The sequence below is a fragment of the Onychostoma macrolepis genome, chromosome 19 (genome assembly GCF_012432095.1).
Source record: "Onychostoma macrolepis isolate SWU-2019 chromosome 19, ASM1243209v1, whole genome shotgun sequence".
Classification (NCBI taxonomy): domain Eukaryota; kingdom Metazoa; phylum Chordata; class Actinopteri; order Cypriniformes; family Cyprinidae; genus Onychostoma; species Onychostoma macrolepis.
This window is the reverse complement of record NC_081173.1, coordinates 5,437,029-5,461,213: the sequence shown is the minus strand read 5'-3', so window position 1 is coordinate 5,461,213 and position 24,185 is coordinate 5,437,029. Positions and strand designations below refer to the sequence as shown.

At 35.6% G+C, this 24,185-nt stretch overlaps 1 protein-coding gene across 1 annotated transcript; it reads left to right on the top strand.

Moving 5' to 3' along the window:
- The first annotated feature begins 845 nt into the window (after window positions 1–845).
- On the top strand, window positions 846–23,614 carry mc5ra (melanocortin 5a receptor). Its single transcript, XM_058752597.1, has 2 exons — window positions 846–1,045; window positions 22,442–23,614. Exon 2 carries the CDS (start codon window positions 22,518–22,520, stop codon window positions 23,502–23,504), a length of 987 nt encoding a protein of 328 aa, XP_058608580.1. The 5' UTR covers window positions 846–1,045; window positions 22,442–22,517; the 3' UTR covers window positions 23,505–23,614.
- The last annotated feature ends 571 nt before the right edge of the window (window positions 23,615–24,185 follow it).

The window sequence follows — 24,185 nt, the reverse complement described above, 5'->3', positions numbered from 1 at the left end:
TGGATTTTGATTTGAAAGGACAACAGGAGATGGACTTTTTCACTGAAGGAAGTGTTATTATGAATTATGAAAGTTTAAAGTTAAAATTATGTATTTGTTTCTTATTAACATGCACATTTTGGAGCACAAAGTGTTACTTGATGGACTGGAGGGGTGTGCATTACTTGTGCATTATTGTGCTGTTTTTATCAGCTGTATGGACTCTCGTTCTGACGGCACCCATTCACTGCAGAGGATTCATTGATGAGTAAGTGATGTGATGCTACATTTATACAAATCTGTTCCCCTGAAGAAACAACTTATCTACATATTTGATAGCCTGAGGGTAAGGGCATTTTCAGCTTTGTATTTAGGCTATTTATTTATTTAAATTTTTTGGTTGAACTATCCCTTTAAGTTCTGCCAGCTATCATATCTACTTGATCAACTCAATGATCAACTCAATTAATTTTCTCTGTTGATTCCACATTTATCTCTTTATTACTTAATTGCATGTATCCCCTGCAGCCTTCTTTCATCTTCATTGTTCATATTCATATTATTGCTATTATTATTATTATTATTATTATATCATCATCAAGTGCAAAAAAAGACAGCATTTTTTTTATCATTCACTTGTCATTATTGCAATACTGCTTGGTGCCACAAATGGTATAGAAAGCTGAAAATGGGAATTTAATTAAAATATAGGCTACTGTACCCAACTCAATATTAATAATATTTCACCCAGCTCTTTTCTGGAAAGTGGCTAGAGTTCTGGTCTTATTATATGGAAAACAGAGACTTCGAGTTTGATTCCAGTGTTTAATGAAGCCTCGCTCCTGTAGTGTGAGGATGCTCCGAAAGCTTCAGAAGCTCTGGAGGTGGAGCTGTCGCTGTTCCCGATCCTATATATGCATCTGATGCAGCAGAGCCCCGTTCTTCATACAGATCTTCAAAAATCCTCCTCCAGCGCGAATAAACGGCCATGGACTGAAAGAAACACAGACTTTGAGATTCTTAACGGTGAACAGATTCAGTACAAGACATCTCCTGCTCATAACAGGTGAGTCAATTACTAAACTCCAGCTTCGTTATTTCTTCCGTGCCTCGATGTGTTTGAGGTGCGCTATACGTCCCACCGAAACTTATGCAGCATTATTATAACATTATATATATATATATATGTATATATTTTGTTTGTTGCACCGTGATTAAGAATATTTACCCGCTCATGCGTTGTTTCTACCATGTCAAAAGCCTAAAAGCATCACCATCCGTGAAGAAAGCTTGTTAACCATGTAAACTCCGTTTTTCTACATCAGCCTGTATTTTGTCAATTCATTTACTGTAGACAATGATGCGGATCTCTCATTGATTCGGCGCTGTCCGCTAACTAGTGCTGAAATTTAATTTAACGTTCATTCATCAAGATTCAAGCTACAGCGCGTATATACACTTCCCTGCCATTTATCGACATACAATGCTATTTCTAACTTTTCAAACATGGAAAAAACAGAACATGCACTGTTATGTCCTATAAATGTATCAAACGAAGGAACCACTGGTGTTATGTTGCTGTAGCTAAATGTTGAGTGCAGTTCATGCACTAATATAGATAATATCATCCCAGCATTACTCTCCGACAGGTAACTTAGTAATAGCTAACAAGCTAGCATGACAAACTTCTGTTATTTGAATAACTTTGATATTTTATGCTGCTGCTTGTGTAGCGGTGTGAAGCTAAACCGAATATTTTGGTGCGTGGTTCATCCATCTTTGGCGCTTTTGAATATTGTTTGCTTAGACTCATTATGTTCAGAGATCGAAAGCTGTTTTCGAAGAATGAATGAATTTTTTTTTTTTTTTTTTTTTGCTAAACACTGAGGTGTGTTGACGGAGTGAGTGTGGGTATGTCTCAAAACCCAACGAGCTGCCTTTTTAGAGCGCAGAAGTCCCATGCGCAAATGACTCAGTCTTATCGATTAGGAAGACGCTGGATCTGTTTCAGCGGCTGAATTCGGAATAGCGCGCTTACTATTTGTGCCATTTAAAGTTGTGGCAGAAGTGTTAATGTAGGAGTGGAATGGTAGTATATGCAACACTCGTCTGCTTCTATTCACTTTTTTTCAGTGTCTCTGTCCGCCGTGAATGATGTACAGAGTTCACGCTTACTTAGTCGTGCTTCTTTGTTAGCTGAACTACATATAATCAAGGGCGTAGTTTTGGTTTGAACATTTGAACATAGAGTCCCAGGTCATGCTCACTCATACGGTTTATTTATTTGTTTGTTTGTTTTCTTATATATTCATTTTTGTGAAATTGTCTTTTGTGCTATCATCTATGCAAAATTGGTGCAATAAAGTAACATCATAGTTAACAATTACTTGTTTATATAGGATATATATGTAATGTATTTTATATTATTTTATGTTCTAATTCAACATGCCATGGGAAGTCAATCTAACTTAACATTTTCTTATATTGATATTGTTTATTTCTTAGTCCTTAACAGTTCATTACTAATGATTTAATATATGCAATCTTTTGGAATAGGCCATCTGAAGACCATGTATCATAGTTCTTAACTGTAGCATTTGTTATGAGACTATTACACTCTTTTTATTTTAAGGTAAGAGGTTGCAAACAATTTATTTTAGCTGAAAAATATATGTTGAAAGTTAGTCAACTAAGTTTGTTTATTTAAATGTAGCTCAAATAAATTGATTGCAACCACTTACCTTCAATGAATGATTTTTTTTTTTCAGCGTACCAGGCCAATAATGACTTTTTTTTTCTTTTTTTTTTTAAATCAATCAATATTGCATTTGTTATGAAGAAACTACCTAAAGTTTCTTTACTAACTAAAAATCTATTCCCTTAACAGATTATCTAATATGAATTCTACTAGTTAGACTAAATTTTACACAATAAATAAGACGATAAAAAGTGATCAATTCTAGTAAAGGTGGTCATGAGTAGTTTAAAAAGATTTTAATATATGTTAGTGCTGGTAGTGCTGTACTTGCTAGTTTTGGTTATTGGGGGGGGTGGGGGGGTTACACACACACAAACTACGCCTCTGCATATAATATGGATAAATATAGCCTATAAATAAAAGTTTGAAACATCAAAAGACCTTAAGTGTCAAAACAAAACTACAACAAAACAAATATATATAGCCTATATTCCTTAAGCATATATGGCGAAATATATCCTTACGGAAGTTAACTGTAGTTTTATCGCAAATAAAGACAAAAATCCATGGTTAAACCATGGTAACCACAAATGAACCATGGTTTTGCTAAACAAACCATAGTTTAACCATGTTATTTGTAGCAAAACTGTGGTTATACAAATGGTAGGCTAATCAATACGCCGAAAAATATAATAAAAACAATGATGTGACATGTTGGAACCATAAATAGTGCAGAATTTGACCCAATCAAAAACATATTATTAACAGTGTTCAACAAATCATATATATTTCAATATGTTTTTATAAAACAATAACACAATAACATGCCAGATGCAGCATAGCGACAACATTTTACACAATCTATGAAACTTAATAAAAAAAAAAGCTGCATGTTTGTAAGAAACAAATCCATCCTTGAGGCATTTTAACTTCCAACTGTTGTTTCCGGCTAAAATACGAGTTCTCTGTCCATAATATTATTTTCTCCAGTTAAAAGGTTGTCTGGTCTAAATCAGGAGAGATATCTGCACAGATGAAGCATCGTTTATAAGTAAAAACAGTCTAAAACAGCTCTAAACAAATATGTGGGTGGATTTTGATGTGAGAGACAACAGGGGATGGACTTTTTCACTGGAAGAAGTGTTATTATGGATTATGGACTTTGAAGTTAGATGCCTAAATAAACACGCAGCTTTTCACTTCACAAGGCATTAACTAATGGACAGTAACATGTCAGGTGCTGCACAGCGACAACATTTTACACAATCAAAAACAGTTTAAATTGTCACTATATGAAAATAATGCAACTTAAGGACTTCTGGGAAAAATACTGATCAATGAAAATGATTTAGTCCAATCTGTTTGTAAATTGATGAATGTTGACATGTTGGAGTCCAACATCCGAAGCTAAAACATCATTTACTAAATATTTGATTCAGTACAGAAGCGACATGTGAAATACTGCAGAGGGACTTCTGGGAAAGCCATTGAGTGATGCCTCAAATAAACTGGCTTTTTTAATTGGTTAATTGAAGCAAATGGTCCAAATTATCTCTCATTTGGCATTTCAGTGCTAATAGACAGCATACTCTCAACCATTATACAGTAGGTGCGATGTGAGCCAGTTCAGCTGCTTGTGTTTGTCTGTATGTATCTGTACTATTTATGTACTTCTTGTAGTGTCTTTGAAAGTGCGGCATAAATAGATGCTAAGAATGTGAGATCTACTGACTTGGAAAGCACCTCTGATGCCAAAAATGCTGGTAGGCGGTTCACTGTGTTTGAAACGTATCCAGCGTTAGGCATTGCAGAGTGTGTTCGTGGGACTGAGTCAGAGCTGCGTGGGTGTGTGTGCAGATCATGCCACATCTCTCTCTCTCTCTGTGTGTGTGTGTGTGTGTGCCTGCTGCAGTGGTGCATGGACGCAAACCACAGCAGGAACGTTAGGCTTGACTGAAGGTCAAGAAGGTCCTCTGAGCTTATTTAAGAAAAAGCAATAAACATCCACGCAGCCCTAGATAAAAGAGGGTTGTTTATTTGTAGTGGCGTTTAAATCCACAGGCCTGATTCAGATGCTTCCTGCTTTAATAAGCCCTGGGGAATCAACCCAGATCTGCATCACGTCATTGATAAATGCCATATGCTGTATGTGGAGTCTCTCTGTTCAGTGTTATGTAAGAAAAATGCCCAAAATATGTGTCTTTGATGTTTTTAGATGGATTGTGAGATGCTGTTTTTTGCTAAATAGCAAATATGTAGCACATTGCTGCATGCAAATATAGCTTGTTGCTTATTCTATACGTGATTCTAGTTAATAAATGTGGCATTATCACAATGCTATAGTGCATTTTTAATTTGACTTTTGATGACAATGGTTTGTTTACACATAGAATCCTATAAATATCTTGGGAAAATTATTGACTCAAAACTGAACTTTGAAGCAAATTATGAACAATGGGCACCCATTTTCACAGTCATTGACAAAACCATGATGATTTTATTCTGTTGTGTTTTTATTGAATCGATTTTTGTGTTGGTTTGGAAATCTATCTTTAAGAAGAGACATTCTTTGTTACATGATCTATTAGGCTGACTGGAGAGTTGCAGCTTAGCCCAGCGTCTCTGTATATCAGACAGTTACAGCAGACGAATGGCTCGATCTTGAAGGACGACTTCTTTGTGCAGTGAATTCTTAGCGTCTTTCTTCCGGACGAAGGTTTATAGTCCAACAGTTCAGAAGAAAGCGATATAAAAACAGCTTTGTTTCAGCAGCTGTCACTCAGTTGAACAAGTCTTGAAATATTGCAAGTGATGATGGGAATTTGGAGCACTTTTGGTGAAGTCAGTCAGACAATATTAGCAATGACTTCAGTGCATTGCATAATTTCCTCGGTCTGGATTTATCTATAGTCCAGTATATTCCTGTATTATGTACAGGAGACACAGAGATACACAATATCAGCATTACATCACACTATATGGGGTAAGTTGTTATAATAAACAGCCTTTATTGAAAAATCCATAAAACAATTTGTAATCAGCAAAAATGTTAAAGGCAACAAGTGCGCTTAATTGTATTGAATGTGCACTTGTAGTGTACTCTAAATCTTAACAGTATATTTTTGCATATAATATAATATTAATTAAATAGTTTCCTAACACACTTTTAAAAAGTGCATTTTGTAATAATAAATCAAATTAAAAGTTTTACTTGGAAGTACAATTATTGTTTTAATAATATTTTGTCGTGTTTTAATGAAGTACACTTATTTTGATGTGTTGACTAACATAAAGCACATGTAAAGGACTTGATTATGATTTTAACTGTAGTGTGTTAAATTAATATATTTTACTAAATTGCAACGTCATCATTAAAAAAATGTGTAATTACAAATATATTTAAATACATAACATACAAGTTTCAATAGAAATTACATTAAAGTATATTTTAGTTTATCATTAATGCTTGTCAGTACATTTAGCAGTTCACTTTAACCATATTTCAGTGACAATATTAAAAAAATGTGAAATTACGCATAAAGATGTACTACTTAAGAAGCACTCTAAATTAGTTCAGCTAATTGCATTTGGTATAAATATAAACTATAATGCATTTTCACCGAACTGCAATTAACATGCAATTAAATTACTGTACATTCAGTTCACACTTATATTTATTTTAAAGCATACGATTTCCATAATAAGTACTCTTTTAACATATTTTGATGTGCTCTTTTTCACAAGGGCAATGATTAAAAATGTCCTGATATAAAATTATTTTACAATTTTAGTTACTTAAAAAATATAATTTAATAGCTTGTGCTAGCAGTATGTCGTTAATAACATTTGTCATTTGAATTGAAAATTGCATTAAAATGGCTTTACTTCCATATTTCACGCAGGTCTGTAGATTTTGTTTTCAGAAAACAATGTAGTGAAAATAGTTTCTTGTTCATTTCAGTGTTTTACTTTTGCATTTCTTAGAAATAGCAGCAGAACAGCTAATCAGACAAAGATTGAAACAGCTATTTGTCTATTCATGCTGCAAGGTTATTTGAAATTCAAGTGCGAGATGTATGTATTGCAGATTCCATCAAAAACTCATGAGCGCACTTTAAAATGTTTTGGATATGGTGTAGAATAGAAATGTACCCCGATTACCATATTTCGTGCTAGTTGGAAAGACTTCCTGCGGTTCATCCATTCTATACAGTACGTCTGGCTTTAATTTCTTTTTAAATTTAAAAGCATAAGCTGAGGGGTTAAGGATTGTGAAGAGTAAACAAGACAGTTGATTATCCCAGCACTCAGAAACGAGGTCTCAGTGTCATTAGACTGCAGGAGCACAAGGTGTTCCCAACATGTTTTATTCATGAAGTGTCACACCAGGACATTTTGAAGCTCTCTTTAGAAAGCAAGCTGTTCTGCACATGTTTATCCACAACAAGACACAGAGAATAAACACATTCATTGTGAAATATTCTGAGGCATCATCCGAAAACCCCCCTCATTGATCTGTAAAAGAGCTCAGTGTTTGTGGCAGCAGCACACCACAAGAATGAGCCACTAAATGTGAGGAGACCTCAGCGCTTTCATAACTCTGTGACCACGATGATCTGAAACAGATGACGCACAGGCCGGTTATTATAACCTCTCATATGACACATTCTGCGTGTGTGTGCTCCATGTGCATGGAGGTTAATTTAAGGTGACATCGAGCTAAAATCGTTATTACACATTCATTTCATATCTTTGCGCTTGTGAATTATATGTAATTACAAGGTGGATCATTCCTATACAGCGTATATTCATATCGCCAGTCTGTCTACAGTTTAATATATTTTATAAAATATTTCTGTTAAACATTATTTAAAAAAATTAAATGGAAATCATATTAGTTTTCTCTACCTTCAGTAAAAGTGCTTTAACGTAGAGATCTAAGTGGATTACAGTTTTATAAAACAGAGGAAAAGGCAATACAAAAAAGACACCGGGATTCATTAAAATTTATATTAATTTTATTAAGGGTAATATTAAATTTATTAATATTACAATTGAAGACTACAGATGCAAAAACCGAGACTTTTCTGAGGTTTTTGCATCTGAAGTCTTCATTTAAATTTAGAATATTTATACATTATTATCATTTTTTGTTTATTTATTAGCAAGATTGTTTTATTAGTAGGAAATAATAGCAATTTATTGATATAAATACAAATAACTATTATCATTTCATAGTGGCCAACGCATAATCGTAGAATGTGCCATCGCAGATGTTATTTTATAGTGGCTCATTCAGTGAGAATTTAGAATCAAAAATTCACAGTAAATTACTGGCTACTAGTTGCATTACTTTCACAGTAAGTTACTGTATTTTTTAATTTTTGAAATGACAGCTGTATACTGTGACTTCACAGTAGTTATTATTTATACTGTGATTTAGCAGTATGCTCCTGTAGAATTACTGTATTTAGCGGTGAAGTCACAGTTAATGCCATCAGATTACTGCAATTTAGCAGTATTCTGCTGTAGAATTACAGTGTAAACTGTAATAGTAATGCAACTCAGTAGCCAGTATTGTGTTTTTAATTTACTATAAAATTTATTGTTAATTAAAAACTTTTAATTTAAAATGTACTTTTAATTTATTATAAAATACTGTAATTTTTACATTTTATCTGTTAACCCATTCAATAACCTATAACACTGGAAATATATGTTCAATTCAAATAAACACAAAAACAATCAATTGTACACATTTATTTTGCAGTTTAATAAATTCCGTCTAAACTCTCCAGCAAAGAGGTTCAGACGGTCATGCTTCTCTCCATTGAACCAGGACACACTATAGAACATATTCACTGATCATCTTACTGCATGACTACATCTAGCTTAACACAAAGCCAGAGTTGAGTTTGTCCATTTTGGCGTTGGAACATTGCTTACACACAAGATTGACATCCATTCGAACTCAATGAGTTTCCTGATCAGTGTACAGACTTGCTGGTTGATATGTCCTCTCTGCCGTCTCTGGATTGATGCCCAAGAAGTACCTATAAACAAAAAGGCAGAGAGGAAAGCTGTTAGTTTCTTTCAGGTTGGATGAAAAAGGTGTCAGTTCCCAGTCACCACATTCAGTGGGTCACTGCTGTTGCAGTACAGACCAAAAAGTTACAGAACAAAGTGATATTAACCCTAACCATTTAAATAACAGTATACTTTATAATAATAATAATAAAAAATAAAAAAATTCCACACCCATTCTTCTAATCAATTATTTGAAACAGAACATGCTTTCTTGGGAATGTTGTTTTAATTGGTGATCAATTTATAGCTTTTATGTACAGTATGTATGCATGTATTTATTTATTTATTTTTTAATGATCATCAGTTTCCTAACACAATCCAGTGACATCAAAATTACATCATTCTCCAGGAAGTGACATCATTGCTGGAGGGAAAACAACAGCAAAAGCGTGAGTAAATATTAGCAACAGATTGATGGATTATCACGATAAAGCATTCCTGATACAATGATTAAAAACTGGTAACCCTTTGGAAATTTTTACTGATTTTTTATAGTTTAAATTTATATTAAATGTAATTATAAATAATTATAAATAAAGAGTAGTTTATTGACTTAATACAGGTATTTAATTATAGGACTTAAAAGGACTTAAGTGCCTCTTGTATGTAATTTCATAATTCTATTGTCACTGAAATATGTTAAAGTGCACTGCTGAATGTACTGACAGGCATTTATAATAAACTAAAATATATCTGAATGTAATTTTTATTGATGCATATCATGTATTTTTGAATATTTTTGTAATTGCACATTTGTAATGGTGAAGTTGCAGTTTAGTAGATTTAAAATATATTAAATTCAAATGATCATAACATATCAAATAACACACTACAGTTAAATTGATAATCAAGTACTTTGCTTTAGTAGTTAACACATCCAAATAAGTGTACAGGTGCTGGTCATATAATTAGAATATCATCAAAAAGTTGATTTATTTCCATTCAGAAAGTGAAACTTTTATATTATATTCATTCGTTACACACAGACTGATATATTTCAAATGTTTATTTATTTTAATTTTGATGATTATAACTGACAACTAAGGAAAATCCCAAATTCAGTATCTCAGAAAATTATAATATTACTTAAGACCAATACAAAGAAAGGATTTTTAGAAATCTTGGCCAACTGAAAAGTATGAAAATGAAAAGTATGAGCATGTACAGCACTCAATACTTAGTCGGGTCTCCTTTTGCCTGAATTACTGCAGCAATGCGGCGTGGCATGGAGTCGATCAGTCTGTGGCACTGCTCAGGTGTTATGAGAGCCCAGGTTGCTCTGATAGTGGCCTTCAGCTCATCTGCATTGTTGGGTCTGGTGTCTCTCATCTTCCTCTTGACAATACCCCATAGATTTTCTATGGGGTTAAGGTCAGGCGAGTTTGCTGGCCAATTAAGAACAGGGATACCATGGTCCTTAAACCAGATACTGTGTGCAGGTGCCAAGTCCTGTTGGAAAATGAAATCTGCATCTCCATAAAGTTGGTCAGCAGCAGGAAGCATGAAGTGCTCTAAAACTTCCTGGTATACGGCTGCGTTGACCTTGGATCTCAGAAAACACAGTGGACCAACACCAGCAGATGACATGGCACCCCAAACCATCACTGACTGTGGAAACTTTACACTGGACCTCAAGCAACGTGGATTGCGTGCCTCTCCTCTCTTCCTCCAGACTCTGGGACCCTGATTTCCAAAGGAAATGCAAAATTTACTTTCATCAGAGAACATAACTTTGGACCTCTCAGCAGCAGTTCAGTCCTTTTTGTCTTTAGCCCAGGTGAGACGCTTCTGATGCTGTCTGTTGTTCAAGAGTGGCTTGACACAAGGAATGCGACAGCTGAAACCCATGTCTTGCATACGTCTGTGCGTAGTGGTTCTTGAAGCACTGACTCCAGCTGCAGTCCACTCTTTGTGAATCTCCCCCACATTTTTGAATGGCTTTTGTTTCACAATCCTCTCCAGGGTGCGGTTATCCCTATTGCTTGTACACTTTTTTCTACCACATATTTTCCTTCCCTTCGCCTCTCTATTAATGTGCTTGGACACAGAGCTCTGTGAACAGCCAGCCTCTTTTGCAATGACCTTTGCAGGTGTTTTGAGTTAATTAGCTGATTAGAGTGTGGCACCAGGTGTCTTCAATATAGAGGTCTGCGCTGGACTGTTTTTTAAGTCCCGCTCCCGCCAGGTTATATCCCGCACCCACCCGCCATATATTTACTCTTTGTTCACCCGCTGTCCACTTTGAATAATTTTCTTCCCGACCGTTCCCGCTAAATTTAGATCTCGTTTCCAGAATCACACATTTAAATTTCCTCTACTGAAAGAAAGACAGATAGGCTAACAAATAAAAGTGTAGTCTGCACAAAATTGTATTTGTTATTTTATTCGTCTAGTCAAGAGTCTTTTATTGACAGCAAAATGTTAAACGAATTTTGTGTCAAGACACGAAATTCGTTTAACATTTTGCTGCCAACACAGTAGGAAAAAAAGTGTCACAGAGAAAATAAAAATGTACAAAAATTGTATTCCTTATTTTTATTCGTCTTGTCAGGATACAATTCGTTTAACCTTTACAACACAATAGGAACAAGTGTCGCAGAGGGAAACAAAATGTAGGTTGTACAAAAATGGCCTATTATAATTTTATTCGTCTTGTCAAAATACTAAATTCGTTTAACATCTTGCTGTAAACACAGTAGCCTAGGAAAAGTGTCGCGGAAGAAAAATAAATAAATAAATAAATTCGACATCTGTCATTTAAAATTATAGGCTAAGCAAAATATAAACAAAACCGAGTTGAGCGTTCTTCAAGGACAGCGCATCCACACTTTGCTCCATCTTTATTCTGCTCTATCACTCATCGACAGCCTGCCTGTTCTGTCTGCGGGCCGGGACAGCCGCGGGAATGCGGACCTCTACTTCAATATTGAACCTTTTCACAATATTCTAATTTTCTGAGATACTGAATTTGGGATTTTCCTTAGTTGTCAGTTATAATCATCAAAATGAAAAGAAATAAACATTTGAAATATATCAGTCTGTGTGTAATGAATGAATATAATATACAAATTTCACTTTTTGAATGGAATTAGTGAAATAAATCAACTTTTTGATGATATTCTAATTATATGACCAGCACCTGTACTTCATTAAACACGACACAAGATTATCATAATTTTTCATTCTTAATTTATGACATTCTTAATTTGACATTATTTAAAATGAACTTAAGAAACAGTCATGAAAGTCAACTCTTTTTAAGTACACTTAAAGGTATAGTAGGCAATTTCAGAGAGGCTGGCAATATAGCAAGCTAGCTTTGAAAGCATAAGATCCCACCTTCCCTGCAAATCATTTCAACCTGCATAACACAACATGTTTTTAAACCAAATCACCTTTAACATTATTGTATGCGAGTATCGTTTTTTTCTTTTTTCTTTAAATATATATTTTAAGATTTGTAGTATGCAGCAGTTTAACACTACATTTTCCCCAAGGGAAGATAGTATCAAAACCTCAAAAAGGTTTAAATTATAATAAAGTTATAATGAACAACGTGCATTGCCTGAGTTCAAATCCCAACCATAACAGGAATGACCCAGAGTCTGATGCTAAATGTTTGGCTTGTAAAAAAGCAATCTTTATTCATCAAGATTTGTTTGTTTTGGAGGTCAGTGACTCATCCTCCAGCGCTCCGCAGACAGCATGCGTCCGCTGCCGTTGCTGAATACTATAAAGGTGTGTTATACGCTTTCTTAAATAACACAATTTCCAGAAATGTCTCACCTCTGAGAACAGGCCATGAGATCATAAAAGGATTCTGTATCTGAATTTGATTCATTGCAATGAGAAATGCACAATGCTGGCAGATCAATTGCCGTCTTTGTGTGGGGTCCCAGAGGCCTCTGTGATTCACATGCGCTACACAGAGCAGAACGGACCAATTAGATGTCTGCAAAAGAATGCGTGTGTGTCAATAAATGAAATCCGTTCCTTTCATAGGAACTCTTGAGGAGCTGAATTAATGCGGGATGAGTCTGAATGCAGGTGATGGTGTCTGAGGTACAAACTATAGGTCAAAATCACGTGAGGAGGGAGACAGAGATTGGACAACGGGGTGAATAGAAAGTATTTTTGCTGTCAAAACACTACTTTCTAATGAGGATCCTGAAACTGTCTGCTATTTTTGAATTCGCACCAGGATATGGAGCAAAATTTAGGGCAGAAATGTTTTATTCACAGCCATATTTAAATAACTGCAGTAGATGCTACATTTATTTTATTTTATTTTATTTTCCCCAAGCTTTAATTTTTGCTTTTTTAATTTTTAGAACAGTGGTTCTCAAACTGTAACAGTGTCTAATAATTAGAGTCCAATGCTTCATGTAGTGTAACTGAATACAACTGTACTCAAGCTAATGTTGTCATTTTATTCTGGAAAGATTTCATTTCGAGGTGGATCCTTGCAGCTTTTTTCCTGGATCACTTGATCACTTCTTCTTTTACGGTTTTACATTTTTGGTTTGACATACATAGATGGTTAGCAGTATAGAGACAATTATTCCTATTGTTCTACAGCATGTCCTTTTTTAAAGAGTCATTTAAATTCCCATATCGCAGAATAAATCCTTTTATTCTGCGATAACAACCGGCTGGACGTACATTATCCCTTACATAAGGCAGTATGTGATGGGAAACAATTACACAGAGAACTGTGTCTGTACATGCCAGAAAGAACTTCATTATGAAAAACAGAGTTAATGTTCTCAGACACTCGTATTTGCACACTTCTTTTTAAAATAAATAAATAACACATAATAAAGTGTGAAGTAAAAAAGCAAACAGGCTTTATATAAAGAAGCAAATGCTCCTCGAGGACACACTTTTCCACTCCGTATTTAGTACTACTTCAGATAAATCTATAAGCAAAGTATTTTTGGACAAACACAAATCATTTCCATAATCAGTAAATTGATCTTCACATGAGTTTAGAGATTGTTTTTCCACAGATGGGAGTAAAGCTGTCCAGTGGGTTAAGAAAAATAATAATAAAAAACATGAATATATAAAAGAAGGGAAAGCCATGTATTTTAAAAGTGAAAAAGATGCAAAATATGAATGTGGCCTGAGGAATGGATGCTGTTTAAGATTCTCTCCATCCAGCGAATCTCGAATGGTTTCTTCTAAAAATAGCTCTAAAATAGTGTTATCAACCAAAAATACACTTTATCCAAATTCAGCAGTTTCTTTGAAAACTAGAAACATTCATACCAAATCGTATGCAAATAATCAAAGATGGTTGGTGCTATTTCCACTGGACTTTTGAAGTGGACAGGTAATGAATTTAGCTAGAATATGCACAAATGTGTTGAATCAGATGTTGTTTAAAATGTCCCAACGGTGGGCTTCTTCTTCGCACGGGGTCAGGGTTTTGCTGGTCAGCATGGCTCAGTTATATATAGTCTTCCTCATCTGGAAGATGCTGTAACTCCACCATCTGCCAGCACCGACGCTCATAATTAATCATGTACTTTGACAGCATCTGTTTAAGAGGACTCTTAAAAGCATGTAATGGCCTAGACATTAGACACAGACTAAAAAAATTGCTAATATGCTCAATAAACTTAATTAAATGAAGAAAACATTTCCACTCAATTAGTTGAGATCCATTCAATAAGACTAAAACAAGTTCATTTAAACAAATGTTTTGTTGAATCACCGTAATAAATCCAATTAGGTTCCTGCTAGATAAGAGGCAATTAGTTAGAATAAGTTAGATAATAACTATAGCATGTTAAAAAGTTAAGGACCACGTTTGTGCACAATGTTAACCACAAAAACAATAGAAACTCTACTAAATTTCCATTAATACTGAAAAACAAAATAAAATCACACTTAATTTTAACACCAAAATTTTTAATTATTAATTTAAACCCAAAAATGTAAGTGGATTGAACATAAGAAAATGAAGTGGTGACAAAATATAGTGTCGCTTCAGCTCATTTTAACAAAGTTATTTAAACAAGTTATTTTATTTTATTTTACAATCCAATTGTGAGTGTAGACTAAAATTTGAGAAAACGATTATCTTTCTGGTTCTGGAATATCAGATCATTTACATCAAAAATAGTATATGTGATGACACATTAAAGTTTTATTTATCATTTAAATCAAACTAACATGAGTATTTGAGCATTGGATCTATGTATGTGTAAGTCCTTGCATAAATGGGAGTGAGTAGGCTTTACTTTTATCTATTGATGACACATTTCTGAAAAATAAATAAAAAAAAAACATGAAATCCTTTGAAATGTCACATCTCGTTATTAAAGTGTTTGCACTAGGCTACAATCTATCCTAGATTTTCTCTTCTGCCACCTGGGACCTGCAAGCATTTTTTATTTATTGTATTATGTTTTGTTTTTTTGTTTTTCCACCTGGCATTGTTGGTAAAGTTTGCAAAGCAAATATTCCCACAGAAACATTATATAATCACAGTTGTACTTTGTGTAATGTTGATGGCCACTTATAATGCTTCCTCCCTCTGCCTCGATTCTGAAAATATGTCAGTGCATCAGATTATAAAAAAAAAAAAACTCAATTTAAACTCAAATCATTTGCATTATACACTATACACATTATACACAAAAAAGTACAAAAGCTGGGGCAGTGCCTTTTCAATTTGTACCATTTAGGTACTAAAATGTACCTTTAATGTACTTTAGAGGTAAATAAGGTATGTAATATGTACCTTTTTTTTCTGAGAATGTAGCTAAGCTTTTAAGTATTCCATAATCAAGTGCAAAATGCTCATATAATTTCCTTAGATTGCAAGGGTACTTGATGGATAAACCACAGGAACAGGTCTTACTTGTCCAAAGCACAGTTATTATGTTAAACATGCATTTAATTCGATGTTTGATATAGTCTCCCCTATTGAAATGAAACATGAACAATAAAGATGTTACAAGATGTATAAGCGATTGCTGGACTGAAACACTGTTGCTGTCTCACACTCACTCAAGTTCTCTCAAGTTTTATTGATGCCGTGAGCATGAGTCACCACTGCAGTGCATTTCACAAATGACCTTAGTTAAAGGACTTTTCTACAGTTATTATAATATAACACTGTTATATAACACCATATTCCTTCATTTATTGCTTTGTTCTGCGCATTGATAGACTGTTCTGTTGCTACAGTCTCTATGATGTTTGCATCCTTACACAGTAGATATGTGCAGGACCCCTTTACAATGTAAATCTATGGGATTCATGCTTGATTTTAATTTTTTTTTCCTCAAAAGGTTACATGATTTGAAGCATTATTCATGCCCACAGCACATATATCAAATATTTTTATGTGCACTTGTAGCATACTTAAAAGTATTTAAAAACTGTACTTTGAAATTAAAGGGGGGAAAATAAATGAATACTTTTATATAGCAAGGATGCTTTAAATTGATCAAAAGGTATGATAAATACATTTATAATGTTACAAAAGATTTCTATTTCAGATAAATTCTGTTCTTCTGAACTTTCTATTCATCAAAAAAACCTGAAAGAATTCTTCTCAGCTGTTTTCAACATAATAATAATAATAGTAATAAATGTGCAGCAAATCAGAATATTAGAATGATGTCTGAAGGATCGTGTGACTGGTGTAATGCTCCTAATAATTCAGCTTTAAATTACATTTACATTTTAAAATATATTCAAATAGAAAACAGTTATTTTAAATAGTAAAATATTTCAAAATTTTACCGTTTTTTTTTTTCTTCTTTTTTTTTTCTGTACTTTGGATCAAATAAATGCAGGCTTGGTGAGGAGAAGAGACTTCTTTAAAAACATTAAAAATCTTACTGTTCAAAACTTTTGACTGGTAGTGTATATAATGAATAAAATATATAAGTAAATTTTAAATTATTGTTTAAATAATGTTTTGCTGTGTTTAAAGAAGTACACTTATTTTGATAGGCTGACTAACAAACTAAAACAAACTTGATTATCATCTTAACTGTAGGGCTATATTGTGGTGTTTTTATCTATTTAAAGTTAATATACAAAAAATTGCAACTTCATCATTATAAATGTATAATTACAAATATATTGAAATACATGACACACGACTTTCAATGGAAAATACATTAAATTATATTTTAGGTTACCTTAAAGCTTGTCAGTACATTCAGCGGTAACTTAAATTAATTTAAATTAAATATTGCAAAAAAATGAATGTCTTAATAGTTTAGTATTACCAGTATTCAAGGCTCATTCACTCATAAACTGAACTAGTCCATGCTGAACTGATCAGGTGCTGTAGGAAGTCATTAGTAGGATGGAGAGACTGTAACACAACTGATTTCGTCATTTTTGTGTTTCTGTTTGACTCATCCAGCTTTCAGCACTCATTATTTACTGCTCTCCCACCATCAGCCCGTCAATACAGTCATTTGATTTGGCTGTGAATCTGTGAATCTGTGTGCTTCTTGCTTTCTGGTTCCTCTGTTCTGTCGGGTGGTGACTCATTTACTGTAGAGTTATCAGCAGATAGTAGACGCACACTATTGAGCAACGCCTTCTGATGCACACATTCAGATAGAGGATCCTTTAACCAGAGACCTGAGCGACGCTCACCAGTAGCCACAATAAATCTCCCTTTTCACAGGAAAAGTAATTCAGTGGTAAAATACTTGCAGGGCTGTTTTTATGAACAATGGGCTTGTTTCAAAACCGTACTGGCCATCTGTCACGAAACGGATGATCATATGCTTTTGAGGATGTGCGTAGTGCTTAGATTTCATGTCGCTGGAAGACCCTGGGGCACGATCATGTTTTTTTTCAACCTTTTAAAGTGCTATCTCAAAGATTAAAGAGAGAGAGAGATGATGAATTAGTGCCAGAGAAGAATTCATAAGCGTAATTAGGTATCGTCTGGGTCTCTGTGTGATCAAAGGTTCGTCCTCCGGATGTGGGCGACATCCAGGAAAGCTGGAAAATAACACCTTTTTTTTCAAAATGCCATACAGTGGAGCTTCTAGCAGACACATGCACGCACTTTGTTTTTCATCCTGAATTCTTTGTGATCATTATGCTCTTTTAGTGAGGTTTACTAAGGCAAGCTTCACTGCTACCATCAATTAGGTCACACTTTATTTTAAGGTCCAATTCTCGCCATTAACAAACCATTAACTATGACTTCTCCGTCAATAAACTCCTAATTTGCTGATTATTAATAGTTAGTACGGTAGTTGTTAAGTTTAAGAATTGGGTAGGAATGGGGACGTTGAATATGGTCATGCAGAATATGTGCTTTATAAACACTAATAAACAGCCAATATGTTATTAATAATAGGTATGCTAATAAGCAACTTGTTAAAAGTGAGAATTGGTCCCTATACTAAATATTACCGAATATTTAGAGGCTTTACGGTAGGATACAGGAAGATGCCCTCCTTGAGACCGGTGTGCATTAATGCTAACATGTAACATATTTACAGCTAAGTTCAGCATGTACAGAGTGATGAAGCATCATCCAATGTATTTTATGGGGAAATAAATGGAAATATTAGGCAATTTTTAATTGTTCTAAAAAAGAACAACAAAAATTTAAATATGGATTCCTTACCCATAACAAGGTAACCCGTTTATCTGGGACAAGAAGCCCCCCGGTTTAAATGTAGCTATTCCAGCTGTCATGTGATTTTTGTGGAATATACAGTAAACTACCATTCGAAAGATTTCTGTTTCAAATAAATGCTGCTCTTTTGAACTTTCTATTCCTCAAAGAATACATAAAATGCTCCATTTCACAAAAATATGAAGCTGTTTTCAACACTGATAATAATCATCTTTCTCGAGCAACAAATCAACATATCAGAATGATTCATGAAGGATCATGTGACATTGAAGACTGGAGAAATGATGCAGAAAATTCAGCATTGCATCACAGGAATAAATTACATATTTACATATTTTAAAATTGAATAATTGTTTACAATATTACTGTATTTATGTTCAAATAAATGAAGCCTTGCAGCATAAAAGACTGCTTTCAAAAACATGAATAAATGTTACCAACCCCAAATTTGTGTCATTAGTGTGAAATACTAACTCAAATATTCTATGTAAATTTATGCATTTTACAATTTAGACAAATAATAAAATATAATAAAAAATAAAATGGAAGAATCCCAGGCACTGTACATCTGAATTGCATTCTATAATAATTGATGTGGGTTGCATGGTGGCTCAGTGGGCAGCGTTGGTGCCTCACAGCCAGGTCTCTGGTTTAAGTCCTGACTGAGCCTGAGGCCTTTCTGTGTGGGGTTTGCGTGTTTTCCCTGTGTCTGCGTGGGTGATTTTCCTCTGGGTGCTTTGGTTTCCCCTATAGTCCAGAAACATAAAGCATTTTTGCTACACACATAATTCATTTCTCAAATCATGATGCTTTTCATGGAAAAGTGAGCTATTACTTCCCCTGATAGACGGTTCAACAGGAGAAAATTCCCATAGGCTTTCACTGATGAAGAGTTTCAAGGCATAAAATGTCAGAGTCTGGATACTTTTCATTTGAAGTTGTAAGCAATCATATAGCAACTGCTCAGAACACCCTAACAACCAAACAGCAATGCCCTGTTAACCAAACACCCTACCATTCTGGATGCAAGCTTTGCATGAGCGAGCACCAGTCACATTTTCCAATATACACTCTTAAATAAAGAAGGAGTTTCTCATTGATTTCCTACCCAGGCTCATTGGAAATACATATGCCTGTACCTACATTTCGGCAAAACTCCAAAATGTACCTATACATGTACAAATCGCTGCACTTTCCAGTTGAAATGAGCACTAGAGACAGTAAAACTGACAACTTTTATTCCTTTCCACACAAAGTATGACTTACACGGCCAGAGTTTTGATTAAAAAGCCTCACTTTTAACTCCTTGCACGATAATATGTTATGACTTCAAAACAATTTTAACATAATGCGAGATTTGAAAACTGATACATTTGAACATTCGTGTCACATATACACCTTCATATGTATGAGTTTTCTATTGCAGTAGAGGTTTGCTTGGTAGCTCATGCGATATGGCGTTGCACATGAGGTGAAGCGCTCTGGTACGAATCCAGTAAAACTACGGTTCAACAAAACAGCTAAAACCCGCGTAGGCCTGTAAAGAAGTTAAAATAGCACACTTGCATCTGCAAATGTGTTTCTATATTATTTTTGCATTCTTTAACACTACCGCAATGGTTTCTGGCCCCAAGGGGCGGACTTAGCGATTTGGGGGCCCTAAGCAAATTCCAGGTATGGGGCCCCCATACAATAACTATGTATCCTTTTATGCTTAACCCCTATTTTGCTCGCTCGCTCTAGTTTTTAGTTTATTTATCCCTTCACAACCAGTAATTAGTCAACTTGCTGCTGTTCTAAAGCCAAATTAGGCTACCTTATTTTTTTGTTTTTTTCGGATCACAAAAGGAAGACATTATCAAAAAATAAATAAATAAAGAAAGAAAAGAAAGAAAAATGCGTGCACTTGTCTATTTAATAAATTGTAAAAATTTTCAATCTTTTTACAAACATAAAACTACCCCTTGCAACTCATTCCATATTCCAAGTGTTTATAACCCTTATTTTGCTTGCTCGCTCTAGTTTATAGTTTATTTGTACAGTCACAATCAGTAATTTGTCGACCTGATGCTGTTCTAAAGCCAAATTTGGCTACCTTATTTTTTGAGATTACAAATGAAGACATTATCCAAAAAAAAAAAAAAAAAAACTTGCACTTGTCCATTTAATAAATTGTAAACCATTCCAATCTTTTTACAAACATAAAATTATCCCATGCAACTCATTATATATTCCAAATGTTCTGAAGGCATACTGTAGGCTTTGCCGAGAAACAAATCGAAAATAAAACCTATTATTAAGGGAAAATCTCCAGTCATTGCATTCGTGCATTTATACAAGTATGCGGCAGTTCGCGCCGTGCGCCTAGGAGAAGCACACAAGAGAGTCATTTTGAAACATCAAGATAAATATAATTGTGACTTGAAACACAATACTTTCTTTACTGAGGTGAATGTCTCTCTTCTGAGCCTAGAAGAGCGCTCCCTCATAATCAATAGCTGTCTCTCACTTCAATTCATTGCGATCTCACGACGTTCCGTTAATAAGCTCTACACTGCACAATGAATCTCTTATTTACATCGTATCTACACTTTGTTATAATGAGATGATCCCCGAACTTGCAGAACTCAGCACTTGACAAAAACTCGGCATTTTGATCGGTAAGTGGATTCTAATTTAAACACTTCTGGTCACTGCGTTCAAGAAATCAGCGCACATGTCTGTGAACGGCAACATTGCTCAACGCTGCAGATATGTTTCGCCAATATCAAATGATTCCACGGGGCCCTAAGCGGCCGCTTACCTCGCTTATTGGTTAAATCCGCCCCTGCTGGCCCCCACATCAGTAAAATTGTGTCCTGGGCCCCCTCTCCCTCACTGGGCCCTTGAAATCATCCTGACCTGAGCCAACTTTTAAAAAATTCTGCAATATGCACCAAAACCGACGGAATGAAATCACTGCAATACGTGCCTGTACCAGCGTAATAAAAACGTGGCCACAGTCACATACTGAAAGCACATTTTAGCGCAACTCTCTGGACATTTCACTTTGAAACTCCCGTGAAACGTGCAGTAAGCTAGGCTATGTAATATCAGTGTTGCAGAAGTTTTGCCACAAGCATGTATTTTCAATGAACGTCGGTTAGTAATTCCAAAAAATAACCATTTTTGGTTTCCCAAAGAACCTTTCAGTGAACAGTTCTTAAAAGACTTCTCAGGCCCCGTTTACACTAGTGCGTTTTTGTTTTAAAACGCATAACTTTTGCTATGGTTACGCCTATCGTTTACACTACTCTGGCGTTTTCGAGGTCGAAAATGGAGACTTTTGAAAATGCTGCAGAACCACTGGTCTATATATAATGTTCTCTATTATAGATCAGTGTGCAGAACCCGTTTTAGTTTGAAAACTCCGGGGTTGCGTTTCAGTTTAAAGAACCAAAATGGAGACTTTTGAAAACGCTTCAGACCCCGTTTCAGTTTGAAAGCTCCAGGGTTGCGTTTCAGTGTAAACAGACCAAAACCGAGACTTTTGAAAACGATGGCGTGGCTGCCCACATTCTCTCTGCGTATCCTTGACGACCGTGTAAACAATAACATCATACTCGTTGTTGTACCCATAGAAATGCAAAGGTAGATTCCCCATTCGACCGCTCCAAGCACACAGACGCGTCCGCCATCTAAATAATAGGGCATCTACCTATACATGTCTATGGTTGTACCTGCATGAATGGTCATGTGACATGTGTTTTCGGTTGTGTAGTGTAGACAGACATCGTTTCTGAAACGCAGCTGAAACGCCAGTGTAAACGGGGATCGTTTTCATTTTAAAACGTTTTAAAAATGAAAACGCACTAGTGTAAACAGGGCTTTAGTGTGAAGAACATTTGAATCATCTCAAGAACCTTTCTCCACTTTGAAGAACCTTTTGTGCAATAGAAATGTTCCATGGATGTTAAAGGTTCTTCATGGAACCATAAAGAACCTTCATTTTTAAGATATTCTTCCTATAGTTTAAACATTATCTATTTCATTTCACACAGGTTAAAGATGCCCAACCCACCAACCCAGTGACTCCAAGAAAAGCCTGCAAAATTCCCACTGAAACCCTGATCCACGATGAACACTTCAGAGGCCACCCTGTCCCTTTGGGCCATCCATGTCAACTCCAGTCCAGTTTCATACCTCCTGAACGCCACCGAGACCCCATCCCATGCCAAGCCCAAAGCATGCGAGCAGCTCAACATTGCCACCGAAGTGTTCCTCATCCTGGGCATCGTCAGTCTGCTGGAGAACATCCTGGTCATCTGCGCCATAGTGAAAAACAAAAACCTCCACTCACCCATGTACTTCTTTGTCTGCAGCCTGGCCGTGGCCGACATGCTAGTGAGCGTCTCCAACGCTTGGGAGACCATCGTCATCTACTTACTCACCAACCGCCAACTGGTGGTGGAGGACCATTTCATCAGACAGATGGACAACGTTTTTGACTCTATGATCTGCATCTCTGTGGTGGCGTCCATGTGTAGTCTTCTAGCTATAGCTGTTGATCGCTACGTCACGATTTTTTACGCTTTAAGATATCATAACATCATGACGGTACGCCGGGCCGCGCTCATCATTGGCGGGATTTGGACCTTCTGCACCGGCTGTGGAATCGTCTTCATTATCTACTCCGACAACACTTCTGTCATCGTGTGCTTGGTCTCCATGTTCTTCATCATGCTCGTGCTCATGGCCTCCCTCTACAGCCACATGTTCATGCTGGCACGATCTCACGTCAAACGCATCGCTGCACTGCCGGGCTACAACTCCATCCACCAGAGAGCCAGCATGAAGGCAGCCGTCACCCTGACCATCCTTCTGGGGATCTTCATCGTCTGCTGGGCTCCGTTCTTTCTCCACCTCATTCTCATGATCTCCTGTCCCAGAAACATCTACTGCATGTGCTTCATGTCACACTTCAACATGTACCTCATCCTCATCATGTGCAACTCGGTCATCGACCCTCTCATTTACGCTTTCAGGAGTCAGGAGATGCGGAAAACGCTGAAGGAAATCATCTGCTGCTACAGCCTGAGGAATGTCTTTGGAATGTCCAGGTAGTTTCAAACCCCCAAAAAACAAGAGATGGATTATCATTTCACAAGAATTTAAGAAAGTCTGAGAAGATATCCCAACCCTGCCTTGATCTAGATGGAAAATATGATTTTTTGTGATGATACTCTCTCAAACTTGCAAAAAGCTGGACAATTAATCAAGAGCTCTTCAATGCACAAGGATGCAAAATAGAAAGCCTAATGAGACGATTGTTGATAATATATGTAGATATTGTTGGAGAATTAAGGAGGCCTTAGAACTATGGAACAATATAATCCTCAATTGACAGTGTGATTTAATATCACAGTCTCGAGGGTCACGCAGGAGCCATCGATCAAAGCCTGTGGGAAAAACAAGTGCAATCATTTGTCAAATTAACCATGCAAAACACAGCCCGATGTATTGTTGTATAAGTAAGATGAAACTGTAACAATGCATGCAATTTACATTGCTGAATGCGCTCTGTGGTTGGCATTGAAACTGAGAAAGTACGAGCCACTCTATTGAAACCTAAGATGAAATTCAATGCCGGCATTCTTCAGTTTTTAAAAACATGGCACAATATATAAACACATTACAAGACAGAGCATGAAGTACACTTATATAAGAAAATGGAGAAAAATAGGTTTACTGTCATGTTGTTCGTAAAGTGTCCACTTAAGGTTTCAAGGCCTATCGTGTCACTAC

Excerpts from the sequence above, each read along its gene's own strand:
- mc5ra (XM_058752597.1), top strand. The coding sequence starts at position 22,518 with ATGAACACTTCAGAGGCCACCCTGTCCCTTTGGGCCATCCATGTCAAC.